General features: G+C 45.2%; 1 protein-coding gene across 1 annotated transcript; it reads left to right on the forward strand.

Moving 5' to 3' along the window:
• The first annotated feature begins 3,453 nt into the window (after positions 1–3,453).
• On the forward strand, positions 3,454–8,352 carry PHOX2B (paired like homeobox 2B). The gene is made up of 3 exons (XM_050789795.1): positions 3,454–4,054; positions 4,892–5,079; positions 6,106–8,352. The coding sequence occupies exons 1-3, from the start codon at positions 3,814–3,816 to the stop codon at positions 6,619–6,621; spliced, it is 945 nt and encodes a 314-aa protein (XP_050645752.1). The 5' UTR covers positions 3,454–3,813; the 3' UTR covers positions 6,622–8,352.
• Positions 8,353–21,438: the final 13,086 nt, after the last annotated feature.

The raw sequence follows: 21,438 nt of genomic DNA on the forward strand, positions 1-21,438 counted from the left end.
CCTGTTACCCACCCGCCTCTATTAAAATAAATAGCAGGCACTGTACACATTGCTGGTTGGCTGAAGTTGTGATCCGGACAAAAGGTCTGTTTGGGGAAAGGATGCTGAAGCTTAATTCTATTTGTGCCGGTTGAAAATCAGGAGGGGTTTTTCTACACTTCACTTTTATTAGATTATTTCTTATAGATGGTTTCTTTTTTCCTCCCAGACGCGTGGTGGAGGCTGCTGAAGCAGTTGGTCTATAGTTGGAATAATTAAATTAACCATTTAGTACAACTTTTAGGGGAGAGCTCGCGTGTAGAAAGCACAACTGGAACAAAACAGGGCGCTGGGGCTGGGGCTCTGGCCTGGCCCAGCCCCGCACGCCTTTCATCTCCAAGCAGAAGCAGGACCCCGGGCCACAAAAGAGGGGCAGAGGGACGATAGGCCAGGGGTGGTGGGGGAGGGATGGTGACACTGAACAAAATAAACCTACAAGGTCTACAAAGGGGAAAATGAAGTCAAGCACATTTGCTCATCCGACCGTGTGGGCCCGGCGCTGAAAGGTCTGGTGGTACAAAGGCCAGAAGGCTCACGGCACCCCGACCCGGGGCGGTCGGCAGCAGGGGGTGCCCGGAGATGGCTGGCTAAGCGGCCCGGGACCGCGAGGCAGGGAGGGACCCCAGGACCGGGAGGGAGCGAGCCCCGGACCTGCCCCTTGACCGCTCCCCGACACCCTCCGCGGTCAAGCACTTCCCTTGCCAGCGCTGCTCGGCAGAGACCTCGCCCAGATCACTCCGCTTCTCCCTTTGACACCCTCTGACGCCCCGTCAGTATCCAGGTCCCCTGAGTTGCTCACTGAACTCCCCACCCCAACACTCCCTTTCGCCCAGGAAGTGCCTCTGTGCACCATCTAAGTTTCCAAGTTCCACATCTTCACCTAAGAGCCATCCTCAGAAACTGCCAACGTGAACCCCTCTACTCCGAGCTCCCAGCACTTTTTAGGTCCTCGTCTCGCCTCCTCCCTAAAAACTAACGGGGCCTGGGGACTGTCAGCAAACTTAGGACCCACGGTGAAATTGCCCTGCAGTCGGCTCAGGCGTAGGGATCAGAGCCGGGGCGCACAGCAGTGGCGCGGCACCCAGCCGTAGCTTCCGGAGCGGAGTGCGCGCTCTGTACCACGCGGAGACACATCCCGGGTACACTAAGACTCTAGCACCAAGTGGAGTGTGAACCTAGTTACTGTCAAAAATAGGCCTTGGAGACGAAACACATCACTTCCTGGCCACTCCTGGTCACTCTCTTCTGCAGGGAAACGCGCTTAAACCCTGCAGCAGAGGAGCGGGCTGGCGGTGGCCAACCCGGCCTGTGCTCCCTACATCCACATCTCCCGAGTGCAGGCCTCGGCGGCAGAGTTGCGTTCAGAAAACCAGCAAGCACATCCCCCAACCCGAAATCCGAGGGAACGAAGAAACTTGGACGATCTCAGCCTTGTGCTTGACAACCTATCCCCCACCTCCCTTAAGTGGCTGGGGAGGGGGATGAGCGTGGGGGAAATTCCATGTGTGGAGTCCAAAGGGATACAGCCACCTCCCGGCCCAAATGCAGATTCATATTCATGAGAGCAGGATAAATAAAGACAAATCTCCGCTGTAATAGCACTTGGATTCGCATCCGTCTTAGCTGGCCTTTAGGTTTAGGGGACTGAAGACAGATGTTTGCATCCCTTTTCTCCTCTTGTCTGGTGACCATAAAGAAAAACCATTTAGAGCGTTGCAATTTGTTTCCCGCCGCAGTAAAACCTTGTACACATTTATTTTCATTTCACCCCCGTGCACAAAAAAGTGCACACTGGTCACCAAGGGCCCTTCTTTATCAAATACGCATTGTACAACATACAACTGCAATAAAACTATCAGCCCTCCCCGTAAAACTATCACCAGGATCCTCGGTAGGTCCGGCTCCCTGCACTCCCGACTTTAGCGCTTCCTCACGCACCGAGAATTTGCAACCACCTGAAACGAGCCTGAAACTCACCCTGCAGAGAAGCACAAGGCTGGTGGACCGCTGTCCCTGTTTAATCCATTACTGCGTCCGCAGCAGTTTAGTGCGCAATAAAACACGGTGGCAGGGGAGAGCGGGCGCCCATCCACTCCCCGGCACTAGCATCGAATTAAACCACTTAGTTTGGCAAACACTGAACGCCTAAATGCCCCTATAAAGACTTTATGAGTTTGTTACTTTAATTACTGACTTGTTACAGAGCACATAAAGGGGGTAATGAATGCAATAAAACTAATTATCTACACATTTAATTCATATAAAATATCCAGGGTTTGTTTACACCACACGGCGATTCAACTAAGCTTTCCCCCTCTTGTCCACCGAGAGGAAGGATTTAATGAAATAGTTTCCCTCATTCTGCTAGGGCCTAACGAACCAAATGAAAATTACCCTCCGCTTAAATCATGGGGCCACCGAGGTCCACAAATCACTGCTCGCTTCTTTGTCTGTGCCTCGCTGCCAGCACCCAAAAGCCTGAGGAATCGGACAAGAAAGGTGCCCGACCTGGAGCCATTGCCTGGGCATTTACATGGCAAGAATTTCGCTCACTGTCGTCCGCAAACCTAAAAGGCAAACAGACACAATCCCCGGGTCTGTGGAGGATTGTGGGCACCTGAAATAAAATAGAGGAGAGAAAGAGGGAGAGCGCCCGAAAGAGATGAAAGAGGAGATACATTTGGGTACGCTTCATGCTCGCTTGCCAGTTATGGCGTAATTAAAACGAACAACCTCACTGAAACTCCAAACCAACCAAATGCAAACCTTGCGCTAATGCAAACAGACACAGAACTGAGCGCAAAGAACACAACGGTTGAGAATCCAGATGTTTTACATTCAAAAGCTTTCCTCAGATTTTTTTTATTATTATTTTTAAGTGGCTGTATACCCTGAGTCTCTTGAAAGCACATTTAGCTGCAAGGAGAAATGCAATTTATAAGATGCTTTCTCTCTCTCTCTCTCTTTTTTAAACCCCTTCTACCAGGTGTATTTTTAAAGAAATCCGCTTATCGTTCACATAAACCCCCTTGACCCACTTACTCTATGTTACAGGGCGCCTGAGTCTTGCCAATGTCCCAGTCCTTTACAACATTTCATGCACTTCGGGGGGTAGGCTTGTTGTTAAATTGAGCGTGTAACACTCTTACAAAACAGGTTTTCTATGACATCAAGGTTTCTTCTCCCTAACTGAGGGGAAAAAAAAGAAGAGGACGAAAAAGGGGGAAAACACACACACTATCTCAATTTATGCCTAAGGTATATGATCAGTTAAAAAGGCTTAAAAGCTCGGGGAAATTGGATCAGGGAGAATCGTCACCCAACTTTCATTATTTCCAAGTAGTGTGATTGAATTAAAGGGCAGGGAGCTGGTTAGAAGGGAGGATCAGGGGCTCGGTGCGTAATGGTGTGGTATTAAATTCTAATTAGAGATGCAGGAATCAATGATAGGGAGGTTGGACAGCTCAGTTCCCCAGTGCCAGCCCAATAGACGGATGAGTTATTGTCATGTAAAAAGCGCCAGCAATAAGACCAACCGCTTTGCTATTGTCCAAGTGGAAAGAGCCAAGTTTATTATGAGGACTATATGCTCTAGAGACCTCAGACAAGGCATCTCATAGGAGGCTTTTTCATAAAACTAGGCTCTGCTGGTAGTAAGGAGGCCAGTTTGGAGGCAGGCGTTGAGCTGTGCACATCTCCCCACTCCAGCCACCTTCTCCATATCCATCTTTTATTTCATTTTTCCACTTGGCTGAGCCATCCAGAACCTTTTCAATGTATAAAATGGAATATTCTTACCTCAATTCCTCTGCCTACGAGTCCTGTATGGCTGGGATGGACACCTCGAGCCTGGCTTCAGCCTATGCTGACTTCAGTTCCTGCAGCCAGGCCAGTGGCTTCCAGTATAACCCGATAAGGACCACTTTTGGGGCCACGTCCGGCTGCCCGTCCCTCACGCCGGGATCCTGCAGCCTGGGCACCCTCAGGGACCACCAGAGCAGTCCGTACGCCGCAGGTAAGGACCTTCAGCTTTCTCAGCGGAGGAAGCCGCCTTTCCGCCCGTATATAGGAAGCCTTGATTGCATTTGAAAATGGAAATGTGTTTAGTATTTACCAAACGAAATTTGCTTACACAAATGAAAGAATTTATCACGTTAGAAGCGATTGCAGGGAGGGGTAATTCACTTACAGGGTTACACTATCCTAGTCACACCCGAACCGCCAACAAAATTATCTTAAGCTGCCAAAATGATAGGCATAATTTATTTACTTTGCGATGAGACGTAAAGCTTAGAAAATAATTAAATAACAAAGAGTAAAGCTCATTACTGGCAGTGTCTCTTTTTTTAAGAACCGACAGCGGCTCACACCTCTTTGGCTGGTCATTTTTATGATTATTTCTTTAATTTATTATTATTTTTTTGCAGCACTTTCTCCCAACTTTTGAGCCGGGTCAACTTTCTGAGAATTGAAAAGTTTCCAAAGTGGAACTGTTTGGTAACTTCTTTCCTGGCTCCCTGATACTCCTACTGAGGTTTTTGGATGTTTTTTCCTCTCTGGTTTTTTCCTGCTGAAAGCACTATCCCCAGTCCGTCACATCGCGCTGTTTCAATCCACCCAAAGGCGCTTGTGCCGGAAACGACTCCGCCAAGTACGAAGTTTGAGCCCAGGTTTCCGTAGATAACAAATGTGCTCGGTTTCTTCCTGCAGCTTCTCCGTGCGATTCTCTGCGCGGGTGTAGGTAGCGGCTGCCGGATGACCTGACCTTGGAGTCCCCACATTCTAGCTCCACGGCCGGCGCGCTGCTGGCTGATTCGCTCACTTTCTATCTCCTCTGTCATACTCTATCTAGTTCCTTACAAACTCTTCACGGACCACGGCGGCCTCAACGAGAAGCGCAAGCAGCGGCGCATCCGCACAACTTTCACCAGTGCGCAGCTCAAAGAGCTGGAAAGGGTCTTCGCGGAGACTCACTACCCCGACATCTACACTCGGGAGGAGCTGGCCCTGAAGATCGACCTCACAGAGGCGCGAGTCCAGGTACGCGCGCCTGGAAACCGACCCAGCTCCTCCGCACTGATCCGGGGAGGTGTCGGGGTGAGGGGCGGCTGGTGAAATTCGAAGTCCTGGAACCTCGAGTGAGAAAGACCTAGAGCCCCAGGGCCGATCAGAAATACTGGATTTGGTGTGGCTGTACGTTCGAGAAAGGCTTAGAGCGCGCGCTCTTGGCATTTTATTTCCAGCTGCGAAGTGTTTCCCACCCGAGCAGAGACATGGGGGGCCTTGGGACGTGGATGAACAAGGCAATTTCGGGGACAGGAAGTGCCTATGGTGGAAGGTGTGCAGACTTTGCTCCCGTATTATAAGTCTTTCCTTCCTTTGTTTCTTTTTTCCCAAATGCCTCCTAACTCAAGTGCTTTTAACCTGGCCCCATGGCATATAGGTGCATTTTCCCGAAAACTATGACTTGCATCAGATTTGCAAAGGGTCTGTGACTTCATGAAGGTCAAGAACCATAACTTACTCTAAACTGTTAGACACAGGTGCGCTCACGAGTTGGCCACAGCGCCTCTCTGGGTGAGCCCTCGACCGAGAAGCGGTACGCACCATCGCATGCTCTTCCAGGCCCAAAGGCCCGGGATGGGCGTCAGAGCAAACCCAGAGGATCCCTTTTCCTTCTACCAATTAGAGTTGAACTTTAGAACTTAGGCTTAGGATTGAATGACGAGCTCGGGGCTTGCTCAAGAAGCAGACTGAACAGAGGTCCACCAAAATAAGGCCTTCCCTTTCAGGGTCTTTCTGGGACCTGTAGCTTTTTAAACTCTGCCGCAAGCCTTCATTTCCCTGGCGTGCTCACTCCCCCTAAGAAAGTTTCTCCGAAGCTGCACAGCAGCAAGAAGCGGTAGACTTGGTGGACTGGGTGCGCGCAGGGGTGACCACGGCTCATGGGGAGGAGGGTGTTAAAACAAGCCGAAGTAGAACGTGGGCCACCCTAATCGTTGCTTTTCTTTCCCATTTTCCTCTTTCTTCCCCTGCTTCATCGTCTCTCCTTCCGTCTTGGGCCAGGTGTGGTTCCAGAACCGCCGTGCCAAGTTTCGCAAGCAGGAGCGCGCAGCGGCAGCCGCGGCGGCCGCGGCCAAGAATGGCTCCTCGGGCAAAAAATCTGACTCCTCCAGGGACGACGAGAGCAAAGAGGCCAAGAGCACCGACCCGGACAGCACTGGGGGCCCAGGTCCCAACCCCAACCCCACCCCCAGCTGCGGGGCGAATGGCGGCGGCGGCGGCGGGCCCAGCCCCGCGGGAGCTCCAGGGGCGGCGGGGCCCGGGGGCCCGGGAGGCGAACCCGGCAAGGGCGGCGCAGCAGCGGCGGCGGCGGCCGCAGCAGCAGCGGCGGCGGCCGCGGCAGCGGCAGCAGCTGGAGGCCTGGCTGCGGCTGGGGGCCCTGGACAAGGCTGGGCTCCCGGCCCCGGCCCCATCACCTCCATCCCGGATTCGCTTGGGGGCCCCTTCGCCAGCGTCCTATCTTCGCTCCAAAGACCCAACGGTGCCAAAGCCGCCTTAGTGAAGAGCAGTATGTTCTGATCTGGGATCCTGCGGCGGCGGCGGCGGCGACAGCGGGCGAGCCAGGGCCCGGGCGGGCGAGTGGGCGAGCGGGTAGGCCCAAGGCTATTGTCGTCGCTGCTGCCATGGCTTTTTCATCGAGGGCCTAAAGTAATCGCTCTAAGAATAAAGGGAAAAAGGCGTCGCCCTCATTTCAACCCCACTCCTACCCCCCTTCCTCAACTCCCAAACAAAACAAAACAAACTTCCCTGGCTTCGCACCTGCCTGGGGCCGCGCATCGGGGCCTGGGCTCCTGCTGCTGACCGGGGGTTGTGAGCAGCGCGGCCTGGACGCGGGGGCACTCTCAGGGGGCTGTGTCTGCGTGTCAGTTTGTGTCTGTCTCGGGGAATGTATGACTGTGGCCCAAGCAGGTGACAGGAAGAGATGGGGGCTCGCAACCAACTCAGTGACTTGTTTAGAAAAAAAAAAAAAAAAGACAAAAAAGTAAAAATAAAAACAAAAAGTTGGAAGACAGAAACCATTAAAAAACAAAAAGCTAACAACCCAGAAAGGTTTAAAAAACATAAGGAAAAAAAAAGACAAATTAAAGGAGGGGCTGCGGAGAAGCTGCAGCTGGAACTGAAGATTCGATCTTGTGAACCCCTAAATCCGCTCCCTCCTAACAGCACGGATTCTCTTGGGGCTCTTCTTCAGGGAAGAGTAGGGACGCCTTTCCAGCCCCCCCTTCCTATCCTGTCCTTGGGTTCAGGTCACTGCGGCGACGACTCGCTCAGACTGTCCCGGTGGCCGGAATGACTTTGTCGCTCCCCCTTGCCTGTCCCACCTCGCTGAACACTATCCCGCCATTAGGGCATCGGAACCCCACACAGTTGCAACTCCCAACCCCGAATCTTTGCAGCCGTTGGGCCCTGAAAGATGCCCTATCCATGAGATGCCTTTTCATCTACAAACTCTGCAAAATGTGTCTCATGTTTCGCAACTCTTTTTTTCCCCCTTGCTCCCGCCTACCCCGTTGGCATTTTCTTCTTCCACCAGCTTTTACTGAACTTTTTGGCACTGCTGTGGATTGGAGTCAATTGCAGTCCACATAACTGGCTGCAGAAAAATCTACCGAGCAAGGAAAAGGCACACACACGTTTGCAGAAGTGTCTCGGTTTGCATTTCTGTTGGAATGATCCGAACTGGACTCACATCCTGTATGGTGGATGGACTGTATATTGAGGGTTCCATTCTTCGCGCAGTTTAGACATCTCTGTTTTGATTTTTTTGTTGTTATTTTTATTTTAAAAGGCACAAACTCTAGATATTAGTTGAATGTTGAGGCTTTAACTTTTTCGGTGTCTTTCTACAACTGTGTTCTGTGACTCAATTGTATCGTGTTAATATCAGTACAGACCGTCTCCTCTACGTGACCGTATAATGTTTTTCTCTTCTTGTAGTCTCTATGGCGTGTCTTTATGGTGTAATAAGGTTCTCACGGGTTCAATCTTTTGTGTTTAGAGAGGCCACAGTTCAGACAATGGTATATATTTTTGTTATCAGGTGCATGTCTGTCTGATTTCTTTTTTTTCCTGTTGGACTATGTTTGTGAACATAATTGTCATAAGTTATGTTTCAGATTTTTGAATTTATTTATATGTGTTATAATGAATGCTTCTATTTAAAAGGGAAATATTTCTACATGTGCATATAGTTTTCCAAGAGTGTACCATTAACTTGATTGTTGATAATAAAAACAAAAAGCAAGTTTAGCAATTGAATTCTTCTTTTTCTTGATTCATTTTTTTTGGGTTGGTAATTTTTTAAAGTTTTATTTTAAAAGGATAAGGGAAGATAAAGGAAATTGTACTAAAAATAGCAAGAACCCCACTTGGCTCTGGACATCCAGGTGGGTTGTGACATCTAAACCCATGCAGCCAAATTCAGCCAAATATAAAATTTAGTGCTTCAGAGAGCAGGGAGGATTCTTGTCCATGCTTTTCTGTCCCCTAGAAGCACACCAGGGATTGATAAAATTGTTCACATCTGGCTGCGGATATGTGGACTAAGTAGCAGCCAAGGCAGGATTTGAATTCAGGTCTTTGAGGTGGACTTAAAATGACAGTGGATTCTGCATGCAGGTGCCTTGAAGACCAGTGATGTCCGGCAAGGTCTGGGCTGTCCAGCTCCCCAAAACCCTGCAGACTGCTGACACCCCAGGACACCCGACAAGCTCCATGTGTGCAGGTGATCAAGTGCTATATGGAACAGGGTGTGCCTTCCATGCATTTTCTCATCTATCCTTCAAAACAAGACCATGAAGCAGGTACAATTCCTATCCTCTGTTTTCTTTTATATAGGTGAGGGAATGGAGGCAACAGAGACTTAACCTGCTGAAGCACCCCTGGTTTATGAGTGATGGGGCCAGCCTTGAAACGAGAAAATTTCATTCTAGAGCCTGTGACATTTAACTATACCAATGGTTCTCAAAGTGTGGCTCCTGTACCAGCAGCATCAGCCTCACCTGGGAATTTGCTAGACAGAAATTCTTGGGACCCACCTTGGACCTACTGAATCAGAAACTCTGGGGGTGGGTGTGCTTTAAGTTCTAGAGGTTATGAGAACCACTAAACTACCCTGTAAGAAACACAAATCAGAAAATTCTAGAACTGGGACTACCTTGGGAACAGGTGAGGGGAAGAATTCTGGCAGCTTTAATGATCTCTTTTGGAGGGAAGGGGTCCTCACTACAGCCCCAAAATGGAATCCTGCCTCTTCCTTGGACCCTTTGACTGGGCCACTTTCTCCAAGCAGAAGCCCTGTGTAAACTTCTGGTACTTACCTTCGTACCTCTCTGACTGGGCATAATCAACACGTAATTCAGTTTCCCTCATTTGAAGGGAGGCCACAGTTTGCCTCCTCTGGTTTAAGGATTAGCAGTTGATCTGGTTTAAATTTATCAGGGCTTCTTGCCACAAGCATCCAAATGTGGCTTGCATTTGATCAGGCAAGTTCATTCAGAAATCTCAGATATTTGCATCATATCAAACTTTGAATCATCTTTCTAGAAGGCTTTTAGGGCCAGGTGTGGTGGCTCATGCCTGTAATCCTAATCCTTTGGGAAGCCAAGGCAGAAGGATCGCTTGAAGGCAAGAGTTGGAAACCCACCTAAGCAAAATGTGAAGATCTCTTCTCAAAAAAAAGAAGAAAAAAAAAAAAGAAAGAAAGAAAAGAAAAGAAAAGAAAAGAAAAGAAAAGAAAAGAAAAATTAGCCAAGTGTGGTGGCACATGCCTGTAGTCCTAGCTACTTGGGAGGCTAAGGTGGGATAATTGCTTGAGCCCAGGAGCTAAGGTGGCAATGAGCTATGATCATGCCACTGCACTCCAGCCTAGGTGACAGAGAGAGACCCTGTCTGAAAAAAAAAAAAAAGAATAAAATAAAAGGCTTTTAAATATTCCTTAAACATTCTATCTCTAAATGCCCTTCAGTAAAGTCTCCAAGATAACATTGTTTATAAAGAGTGCCACTAATTGTGCTAGTTTAATATGCCAGCAATTCCTGAACCTCTTAGGTTCTAGTCTTCGGTTGTAAATATAACTTAGAAGGTCTGAGACAGGCAGACCACAAAAGCAATAATTTGTTGGCAAAAAGAGCAATCAAGGTCCTGGGCCTGGCCACAGGAAAGTTCACCTTCCTATAGTCATGGAAGCCCATGAGGTAAGTCTCTGTAAGCTTTTGGGCAGGCTAGTGGACAGGCATTCTGGAAAAGGCAAGACCAATGGAGAAAAAGAAAGCAATGAGTGGAGAGAGGAAGAAGAGGGATAGAGAAAGAAGAGGAAAAACAAATAGCCACAGGGTTTCTTTGGAAATCCCAGAGAAGGCCCTAGAAATCTTTTCAGATGTGAATAAACTGATGAGGATCACCAAATTTCCTTCTCCTGGTCTTGAGCGACTTTGAGTGACTTGTCTCCAGGACAAGGGAAACTCTGGGGATTGGTGAGAAAACCATGCCTCTCACCTCCATCCCAGTTTCCCAGAGAGGACTGCATTGTAAATGTCTGGACGCACCCAGCTCTAGCTCTAGTATTTTGAATACCACCTTCATTTTAATTTGGGTCACCTCTGCTTCTCTTGCTGATCAAAGAAACAAACTGTTGGGAGGAAAGTTTATGATGAAATGCAAAATAATATCCCCGTAATATGTTGGAGCCTAGTGGCAGGACACTCTGTCTCTCACATTGTGTCATTTCCTTGGAGCCCTGCACAGTGTGAACAAGCTCACTTTCACTTTTCCTCTCCTAAGAAATTTGCATTTTGGCTCATCAAGGCATCCTTTTTCCTGGCAACTCTGGGACCACATGTGACTTCACAAAAGCTGCAGAGCCGATGCCAGATAGCCACCCCTAAGCCAAGTCTCCTTCAAAATGGCAGAGTGTAGAGAATCAGAGAGTGGTTTTAGAGAGAAGTAGACAACACAGCAAATAGTAGCTGTCCCTAACTCACTCCAGATGTGTCTCTGTGACCACTGCATATCCTTAGGAAGACAGCCTATGGTTAGAGATGGTCCTCAATTCAGAGAAGAGAACTGTGTCACCTGGTGGGGCAAATAACTTAATCCCTCTGTGTCTGATTTATCAACCAAAAATGTGAGTAATTATGTAGAGTTTGGAGTTGTTTAGAGGATTAAATATAACATACAATAAGCATCTAATATAGTATAAATTTTCAGCAAATGTCAGACATGATTATCATGATGCTGTTGCTGGTTGCTGTTGCTACTGATCATGCTGTAACTTCTGGAACCTTTCTTGACCTGTCCAGCTCAGGCCTTAGAAAATTAAAAAGAGCCCTCAGTTGTCACTTAAGTCAACTGTCCAGGAACACAGAGTGTGAGTGACTGTACCAAGGTTGGAACTGGAGAACTTTGCTGAGGGTGGACAGGAACAGACTAAAATCAGTCAGGGGCTGACAAGAAACACCTACTAACATTTATTGAGTGCCTACTGTATGCCAGGCTCTATTTCAAACTTACAAGCTTTAATGTATTTAGTCCTCATGACCCCTGTGAGATAAAATGCCATTTCCATTTTTTTCTTATGAGGAAACTGAGGCATTGAGGAGGTGGATAATATGCTTAGGGTTACAAAGTTAGTAGGATTGCAACAGGAATGGATTCCAGTCCTAGCTGGCTGGTCTCCAGAGCGCGTGTTCCTTAACCACTGCTCTTTAGAGCCTTCACAAGAGGAAGAATTCATTTTAGTACACAAGGTTACACACTATTGGACCCTGGAGGAGATTTTGCAAGAGACTCTGGAGGCAGGTGGAGGTTAGAAAGGGCAGCAGGGGAGCCGTATTGGGATGAGAATCTCAGCCAGACTCAGAAGAAAGTCCAAGGCCTGAGAGGTTTTGCAATCCGGAGGAGGAGGGACAATGTTTCCTGCAAGGCAACATATTTGCAGCTCAGGGTCTCTTTCTGGTAAGTGAACAAGACAATAAGTAGCCAGGGGCATGGAATGTGGAAGGGAAAAAACAGTTACATTTATGAAGTGCAGAACATCAGTTGGTGGACGGGAAAGTATGTCAGCCTCTACACTCATTCATCACCATCCTGACAAACGGATGGCGCAAATGACAAGCCCACCTGAATCTTTCATTTTCCAGCACTCATTTCAGAGTGGCTCTTTACAAATCTATGTGGATAAATAATGACTAAATGTCTTCACCTTACAGTATTTCCACATTAGAAAGCAAAGTGCAGTGCAAAGACCTGTGACCTCATTAGACCAACAGGTAGGATTATCTGAAAACAGTCTATGACCATGTCCCCATCGCCATGGTAGACATTTTGAATTGTGTTAGTCTTGGCTTAATGCAGGGGTTCTCAACCTTGGGTTCATAGATAGAATTCAAGGGGAAAAGGGAAAACTACATATATATTTCACTAACCTCTACCTGAAATGCAGCATTTTCTTCAATGATGAATGTGGGCAACACAGCCACAGTAGTAATTATCAGTACCTGTGACTTTGTAGCCAGTGGAAATCACAGATATTTTTATTTCATAATAGTTTTTGAAGCTATCTTGATAGAGCATTTGTATTCATAAGTTTGAAATTATGATAAATACTAGAGCAGACATTGTATCTTGTTATTTAATGCATTACTGAAGAAGCACATATGCTACTACAGCACAAATTTGTTTTAAAACATTTTTTATAACTTTGTTTCAATTGGCTTCTGTTATAATTCTATGTACTTTTAAAGATTATCTTTCCTTTCAAAAATTTTACTTATTTATTAAGCAATTTTAAAAATTATTTTTAATTGACAAAAATTACATATATTTATTGTGTACAACATGTTTTGAAATGTGTATTCACTGTAGAATGGCTAAATTGAGCTAGTTAACATATACATCACTTTTGTGTGTGTGTGTGTGTGTATGGTGAGAACACTTAAAATCCACCCTCTAAGTGATTTTCAGAAAACAATACATTATTATTAACTATAGTCACCATGTTGTAGGATAGATCTCTTAAACTATTCCTTTCACCTAACTGAAATATTGTATCCTTTAACCAGCATCTCCCCAACATTTCCCTGCTGGGGAGATGGTCCTTATTGTTTATACTTTAAAACATTATCTTGAGAAGGGATTCTTGGATGTCACCAGACTGCCATGGAGTCTATGGCACCCACACAAAAAACTAGGAATGGATGTCATTCCTGGTTCCTGGCTAGCTGATGAGAACAGGGAGTTCCGTGTCTCTGTGAAGCTCTGATTCTAAGAACATTTCTTCAGGATCAGAACATATAATCATTTTACTTCATAGGTGGAAGCAATCTTAGAGAAGTTTTAATCCTATCACATGCTCCTTCAAGGGACAAAAGAAAATAAAACAAGCCCTCCAAGTTGCATAAAGAAAGTTCCAGGGTTTCATAGGCCACTGGCTGGGTGGAGGTGACAGTAAGAAAGCCGGGGAGAGCAGGAGGTGATTCAGAGGAGCAGGAGGTGATTCAGCAGGACTGGAACACTCTGTTACTGTTTATGGAGGATTTATATGAGATGGGCACTGTGCTGCGTGCACCACACTATCGTGATTCAAATCCATTGACTCTTACCCAAGGTCACATCATTAATAATGGCAAAGCAAGACTCAATCTAAAGCTCAGCCTCTTAATCAGTATGTTAAAAAGGTGTTTTTAAAAAACAGGAAAGGAATTCCTTAGTTACCTAGCTGTCGTTTACTTTACTTTTTGTCTGAACTTGAAGCTATTGGGTTTGTTGGATTACCCCAAGGCCAAGTGATTGAACAATGATGTTACTTTAGCCATGTGTTTGATGTCAAAGACCTCCCTCTGGGGAAAGTCAGACATCAAGGGGAATAAAGGCCTCTTACCTGGATATAATTTCATTAGGGAACATAGTGGATGACTGCTTGCTATATGACTTCTCAGATGATTTAAGCGATGATTTCCAGAACAGGAAGTGCCTGGGTGTAAAACTTAATTTCTTTACGGCCCCAGTGGCAGGGCCACCTTGGACAAAGGAGGAATGTAAACCTGACTTGTTTGAAACTTAAGATATTGTGCTTTCTGGAGTATTTGCTATGTGTTAGATACTCAGCTAGCTGTTTTGCATTTGTTATCTATATAGTGTTTCAAGACTTCTGCGGTAGACGGTATTGTTATGAAAAGAAATCCAAGTGACGGAAAAGCTGAGCAACTTGCTCAAGACTCCAAAGCTGGTATGTATCAGAGATGAGCTCCAAACACATGTCCCTTGACCCTAAAGTCCCATCCTCTGGGGCTCTCAGAGTCCAGAGGAGTCACTAGCATGGCCTAGAACTCAGTACTGCCCTTAGCCCCTTAGCCTTTCTTTTCTTTCTCTTTTTCTTTTTTCTTTACTTTTTTTTTTTTTTCTTTGAGGTAGAGTTTCGCTCTTTGGCTCAGGCTGGAGTGAAGTGGCACGATCTTGGCTCACTGCAACCTCTGCCTCCCGGGTTCAAGCAGTTCTCTTGACTCAGCCTCCCATGTAGCTGGGATTATAGGCACCCACCACCATGTCTGGCTAATTTTTGTATTTTTAGTAGAGACAGGGTTTCACCACGTTGGCCAGGCTGTTCTCCAACTCCTGATCTCAGGAGATCCACCCACCTTGGCCTCCCAAAGTGCTGGGATTACAGGCGTGAGCCACTGCGCCTGGCCTTGCCCTTAGCCTTTCTGCTCACAACCTAAGCAAATGTTAAAAGCCAGAGAGGGTGATGAGAATATTCTGGAATTACACAGTGGTGATGGCAGCACAACTTTGGCAATATTCGAAAGTCCGCTGAATTACGTACTTTAAAAAGATGGATTTTATGGTATGTGAATCATATCTCAAATTTTTTAAAGTAGAGAATAATATGAGCAACCCATCACCCCCTTTACCTTCCTCCATAATGTCTTTTATTTCTTACAGATATAATTTACATACACCCTCCATCTTAGTCTTAAGACAGAGCAACATAAATTAGCAGAGGAAAGAGTGAAAATGTTACTGTTTTCTTAACCAATTTTCTTTCTTTTTGAGGCTAGAAAAAGTATGCTCTCCAATATTGATTTAAAACAAAGTGGACAGAAATTTCTTAAGAAATATAGACTCTGCTTCACATTGTAGTAAAGTTTTCCAACCTTGTCACTGAAAGCCCAGGGTGCTGTTAAAATATTCAGACATATTAACATCCCTGTACCTGACCACATATTGGAACAATCATGCATGGAAACTCCTCTATATGCCCATTCTTGCCTTCAATGGACTGGAAAGAAGTCACAACCTATAGGACATTTGGGCCGGGCACAGTGGCTCGCGTCCATATTCCCAGCACTTTGGTAGGCCAAGGTGGGTGGATCACCTGAGGTCAGGAGTTCAAGACCAGCCTGGCCAACATGGTGAAACCCTCTCTCTACTAAAAATACAAAATTAGCTGGGTGTGGTGAGGCATGCCTGTGATCCCAGCTTCTTGGGAGGCTGAGGCAGGAGAACTGTTTGAACCTGGGAGGTGGAGGTTGCAGTGAACCGAGATCATGCCATTGCACTCCAGCCTGGGCAACAAGAGCAGAACTCTGTCTAAATAAATAAATAAATAACATTTGAAAATGTCTGAGGCCATTCATCTACTTATGCTGGAATTTCCTTCAGGTCCATTGAAACACAAACATGTCATTTCTTAGAAAATTCTGAAAAGATTAAATTTTATTTTCTCTAAGCACTCTACTGATGGGGGAAAAAACAAACACAAAGATGATGCTGGTGAGACTGTAGAGAAAAGGGAGCGCTTATGCACTGCTGTGGGAATGTAAACCAGTTCAGCCACTGTGGAAAGCAGATTGACGAACTTAATTATATACTCAAAGGACTATAAATTGTTCTACCATAAGGACACATACACATGTGTGTTCATCACAGCATATTCACAATAGCAAAGACATAGAATAAACCTAAATGCCCATCAGTGGTAGACTGGATAGAGAAAATGTGGTACATATACACCATGGAATACTATGCAGCCATAAAAGAATGAGATCATGTCCTTTGCGGGAACTTGAATGGAGCTGAAGGCCATTATCCTAGGCAAATTAACACAGGAACAGAAAATGAAATACTGCATACTGAGTACATACAAACATAAATAAGGGAACAACCAACATCAGGGCCTACCTGAGGGTGGAGGGTGAGAATCAAAAGACTACCTACAGGGTACTATACTTATTACCTGGGTGATGAAACAATTTGCACATCAAATCCCTGCAACACATAATTTACCTATATAGAAAACCTGCACATGTACCCCTAAACCTAAAATAAAAGTTTAGGCTAGGTGTGGTGGCTCACCTGTAATCCCAGGACTTTGGGAGGCCGAGATGTGTGGATCACTTGAGGTCACCATTTGTGACCGCTTGTGAAACACCGTTTCTATTAAAAATTTAAAAATTAGGCCAGGCGCGGTGGCTGAAGCCTGTAATCCCAGCACTTTGGGAGGCTGAGACGGGCGGATCACGAGGTCAGGAGATCGAGACCATCCTGGCTAACATGGTGAAACCCCGTCTCTACTAAAAAAATACAAAAAACTAGCCGGGTGTGGTGGCGGACGCCTGTAGTCCCAGCTACTTGGGAGGCTGAGGCAGGAGAATGGCGTGAACCCGGGAGGTGGAGCTTGCAGTGAGCTGAGATCCGGCCACTGCACTCTAGCCTGGGCAACAGAGTGAGACTCCATCTCAAAAAAATAAAAAAATAAAAATAATAATAATAAAAATTAAAAATTAGCTGGATGTGGTGGCGGGCTCCTGTAATCCCAGCTACTCAGGAGGTTGAGGCAGGAGAATCGCTTGAACCGAGGAGATAGAGGTTGCTGTGAGCTAAGATTGCACCACTGCACTCCAGCAGTGTGACGCAGTGAGACTCTGTCTCAAAATAAATACATAAATAAATAAACAAACAAGTAAAATAAAATAAAAGTTTTTAAAAAGTTGAAAATTTCAGCACACATGTATTTGCAGAAATTAGGGTAACCCATTTAAAAGGTTGTTTCATGGTCATTATAGGTCCTTTGAGACGCATAGATGATATTCGTTGGGAGGCTACCTAAGGTGCAAACTATTCTTTGAGGAGTTGATTTTCTGGCCTTAAGATAATTATGTCTTCTTATTCACCCAGGATTCTGTTGCTCTGAAAGTTTCTGCTTAATAGGAGGGAACCACATCTAAATGCTAGCCTTGGAGTTACTTTTTGTTTGTTGAGAAAGTCCTTTGGTGTCATCAGTGCTAGAACTAGTTAAGACTAGCTTCCATGCCATTCACACCTCCTTGCAGAAAAAGTAGTTTGTAATAAGTAAAAAGAAGTCTGAATAATTCAGCGATTTCAACGTTTAAGAAAAAATTGCACACATATACACATGCACAGTCTAAAAATTCAAAAGATTTTAAAGGTTATTTAGCAAAAAGTGTATTTCCCTCTTACCTCTGTCTCCCCAAAGTAACCAGAAGTAGTTATTTTTGTATCCTTCTGAGAACAGTCTCTCTCTCTCTACATATGTGTGTATAAGTACAAATGTTATTACATTATACATATTTTCTATTTTTTGCTTAACTTATATATCCCAAAGACTATTTCCTATGAAAACCTGTAGATTTGTCTATTTTAGATGTCTGCATGGTATTTGGTTTCAAAAACAAACAAAAAAAGACAGTAAAAATGCTTCCTGTATTTCTAATGCTGCTTGGATTGGTAAGGAGTAATGTGGCAGAGATTGCTAACTGTCCCTTAATAGGCATTCTCTTCTTCCAGTTAGCAAGAGAACTCCTTGTTTTTTTGGGAGCTGACACATGGCCATTCAGATAGAGACTATATTTCCCTTGAAACATAGTCACGGTTTCCCTTGAAGCTAGACATGGCCATGTGCCATGGGTATGAGCTGAAAGGATACATGCCACTTCTAGGTCAATGAAAGCTGCTTGCCCTGAACTACTTCTTTTCCTTTTTGCAGCAGGCTAGAACGTAGACATGAGGATGATGAGTCATCTTCAACTGCACCAATGAGGGTAAGATCTGGGGGAATGGCCAAGCAGCATAACAGAAGTTGCCTCGGCCCATGAACGACTCCTTGAGGTAGAGCCATCCTATTGCCCTCTATAGATTTGTGCAGTAAAATATATAAACTTATTCCATTGGCAATTGTTTCACCTGTATTAAAGAACTGAACCAATATCTTAACAAACATAAGAGGTGTCCTTGAAGAGTTGACATTAATGTTGAATATTCAGCAGTATTCGCCAGATGAACTGGGGTATGAGAATGACATTCCAGGCTGTTGCATGTGCAAAGATGGATAAATTTAAATGATTTTTTAAAAAAGAGCCATTAGGCCGGGTGTGGTGGCTCATGCCTATAATCTCAGGACTTTGGGAGGCCGAGGTGGGTGGATCAGCTGACATCAGGAGTTCAAGACCAGCCTGAACAACATGGTGAAACCCCATCTCTACTAAAATTACAAAAATTAGCTGGGGGTGGTGGCACACCCCTGTCATCCCAGTTACTGGGGAGGCTGAGGCAAGAGAATCGCTTAAACCCAGGAGGTAGAGGTTGCAGTGAGCTGAGATCGTGCCACTGCACTTCAGCCTGGGCAACAAGAGCGAAACTCCATCTCAAAAAAAAAAAAAAAAAAAAAAGAAGAGCCATTAAGTGGCTGATGGATTAGATAATTCATCAAAGTCCATAATTATTTCACAATACCACTGGTAAGATGTTCATTTAAGGTTTTTATGCCCCTGGGTAATATTAATGGACTTGGGTACTGTCCACATGAATTTCCCAATTTGTTTGTGATCCACTGGGAGATCCTAGAACAGGTTTTTCCTTTAGAATGACATGAAAACCAGTCCCAGTCAACTCTAGCACTAATAGGTCTGAGAGATAGTCCCACCAATGAGAAAGTGACTACAGCGGCAGCATCAAGATGTGGCTTTCTTCTACTAAGTAAAAACTTTCCGAGCAGGAGAAGCTTGGGTTAATTAAAAAAACCACAATGGTTGTAAGGCTGAAAATCAATGTCTTAAAATGCAACCTGTGTCTTCTTTCAAACTCACATGCCAGCATCATCTATATTTCTCCAAAAATGTTACAATGGAACAGGAAACAACCTTCCAAAAAACTGGATTAGGGAGATTATGCAACCTCTTTGCATCAGGTCTAGAAACATTCTCTATGTTCATGAGAAAGGAAACCTGGCACCGATGGCCAATAATAATAATAGTTAACTTCTATTCAGGCTTTGCCATACGCTGAAACTGTGCTAAGCACTTTATATGCATTATCTCATTTAATCTTGGCAACAACCTTATAAGATGGTACTATGATTATCCTCATTTTAGAGACAAAGAAACCAGGACTTACAAGAGATTAAGTAGCTCACTCAAAAGTCCACAGCTGGTACATAGCAGAGCTGGAATTTGATTTGAACTCAGCTAAGCCTGATTTTAGAGACCACTCTGCCCTACTGCATCTGGTCATACACAATACTGTGCTCACTCACACACTAGTGAATAAAACCTTCTTCATGACCCCATAAAGATCTTGATTGTGCACAAAGCAATATTTGTGCACAGTCCCATGTGTGATTAAATATTTAAGAGCTTTTTGATTATTGTGAATGATTTCACAGATTTTAAACAACATGCTTGTACTACTGAATGTTTACCTGTACCAGGTGCCTCCTGGGCCCCAAAAGTTGGGGTAGTAAGAACTCCATGGTGCTCTGGGCATGGGTAGGATCCCCACGGGGTCCACTTTGGATGCTGGACTGTGGCCCAGACCATCTCCTCTCCTTGCCCATCACTTATCTTTCAGGCAGCCTTCCTTAGAGCCTAATTAACAGTAGGACAGCCGGAAGGAGCCATATTAGGTTGCATTTAGGAGGTTGATCCCAAATGACAAAGATTACATCATTAGGTCCTCCCTCTTTGTGGGCCAAGACTTTTTCCTAAAAGCAGAGGACCAAGTGCCTTTTCCCTGACACAGTGTCCAACTCACTATCCTATTTGATAAGTATTGCAGTAGGCTGATTCAGGAATGCCAACCCCTTTCAGTCTGAGGGTGTGGGATGTCTATTGCAAGTGATAAATGGATTGTGCTTAACCAAGGCTTAACAATTGCTTAACAATTTTCAGAGAAAGTAATTTATGGGTCCAGACCCTACTGTGAAGCTCTGCACAGATGTAGAGCTCAATTGTTCAGAGCATAAGTTATATCATTCAGTCCTCCTCACAGCAAAACTTTACGTGTGGGTGTTACTAATATCCTCCCTTTCCAGATGTATAAACTCAGGCTTGGGTAGGGGGATGAATAACTAGCTTGAGGTGGCTCAGGAAGTGGCAGAAACACAGATTTAAAACCCCATGCACTTTATTCAGTGGTTCTGCCGCCTCCCTTGAACCTATGTTTGAACAGGAAAAAAATTGTAGAAGTGGTTATTTGGGGAGTGTATGACATTCTTTTTCTCCCCCCCATCTTTGGATGTTTTAAATGAAAAAGATACATAAAAATAACCATCGCTGTCAACCCAGCTACTGCTCAGAGCAGAACCACATTCTGAGATAACTGATGTTTTTGAACAACCAGAACTCTGCAGGAGTTAAGCATCAGCTCAGGCACTGTTCAGACCTTGAGGAGCCAGGCCGGACTGGAGAATGTCAGAATTATCCGGCCTTTTCCCCGCAGCAGGATCATTTCCAACCACAGCCAGGGACGCAGGCAGAGGCATTAGCAAGCCTGCAACATCTAAACGGCCAGATCAATTCGCAGAAGCACTTCTAAGGGAAACAAATCAATAAGCTCCTTCCCCTAAAGATTGATAAGATCATCAGGAAGCAACAGATGCGTTTTAGGGTCCAGTACGCTGTGCAGGGGAGGTGGGTTCCCGGTGCTACAATTTCTCTCTGGAAAAGCAATTGTAAATCAGCGCCTGAACATCCTGGCACCTGTCACAACAATAAAAGCTAACGTTCCTAATGCACTTGGCAGGTTTCAGGGTGCCATCACATACTCTGTCTCTTTTGATTAAGACCCTATGAGGCGGATGTTGCCATCCTCATTTCACAGATGAGATTCAGCCAAACTGCCCAATTTGCTTCAGACCCTGATTGCTTCTAGCCAAGCTGGGGCTTGATTTTTGAGTCCCAGGTTCTGCCTACTTGCCTAGGGTTCCCCAAACTTCATTCACTCTTGTGTCACCTTCACAATTTTTGACACATCAGAGAACCTCCTATGCTATTTATTATTTTTCTTTTCATTGAACTAGTTTTCTTTATCTACATAAATTTA

The sequence above is a fragment of the Macaca thibetana genome, chromosome 5, assembly GCF_024542745.1.
Source record: "Macaca thibetana thibetana isolate TM-01 chromosome 5, ASM2454274v1, whole genome shotgun sequence".
NCBI classification, from domain to species: Eukaryota; Metazoa; Chordata; class Mammalia; order Primates; family Cercopithecidae; genus Macaca; species Macaca thibetana.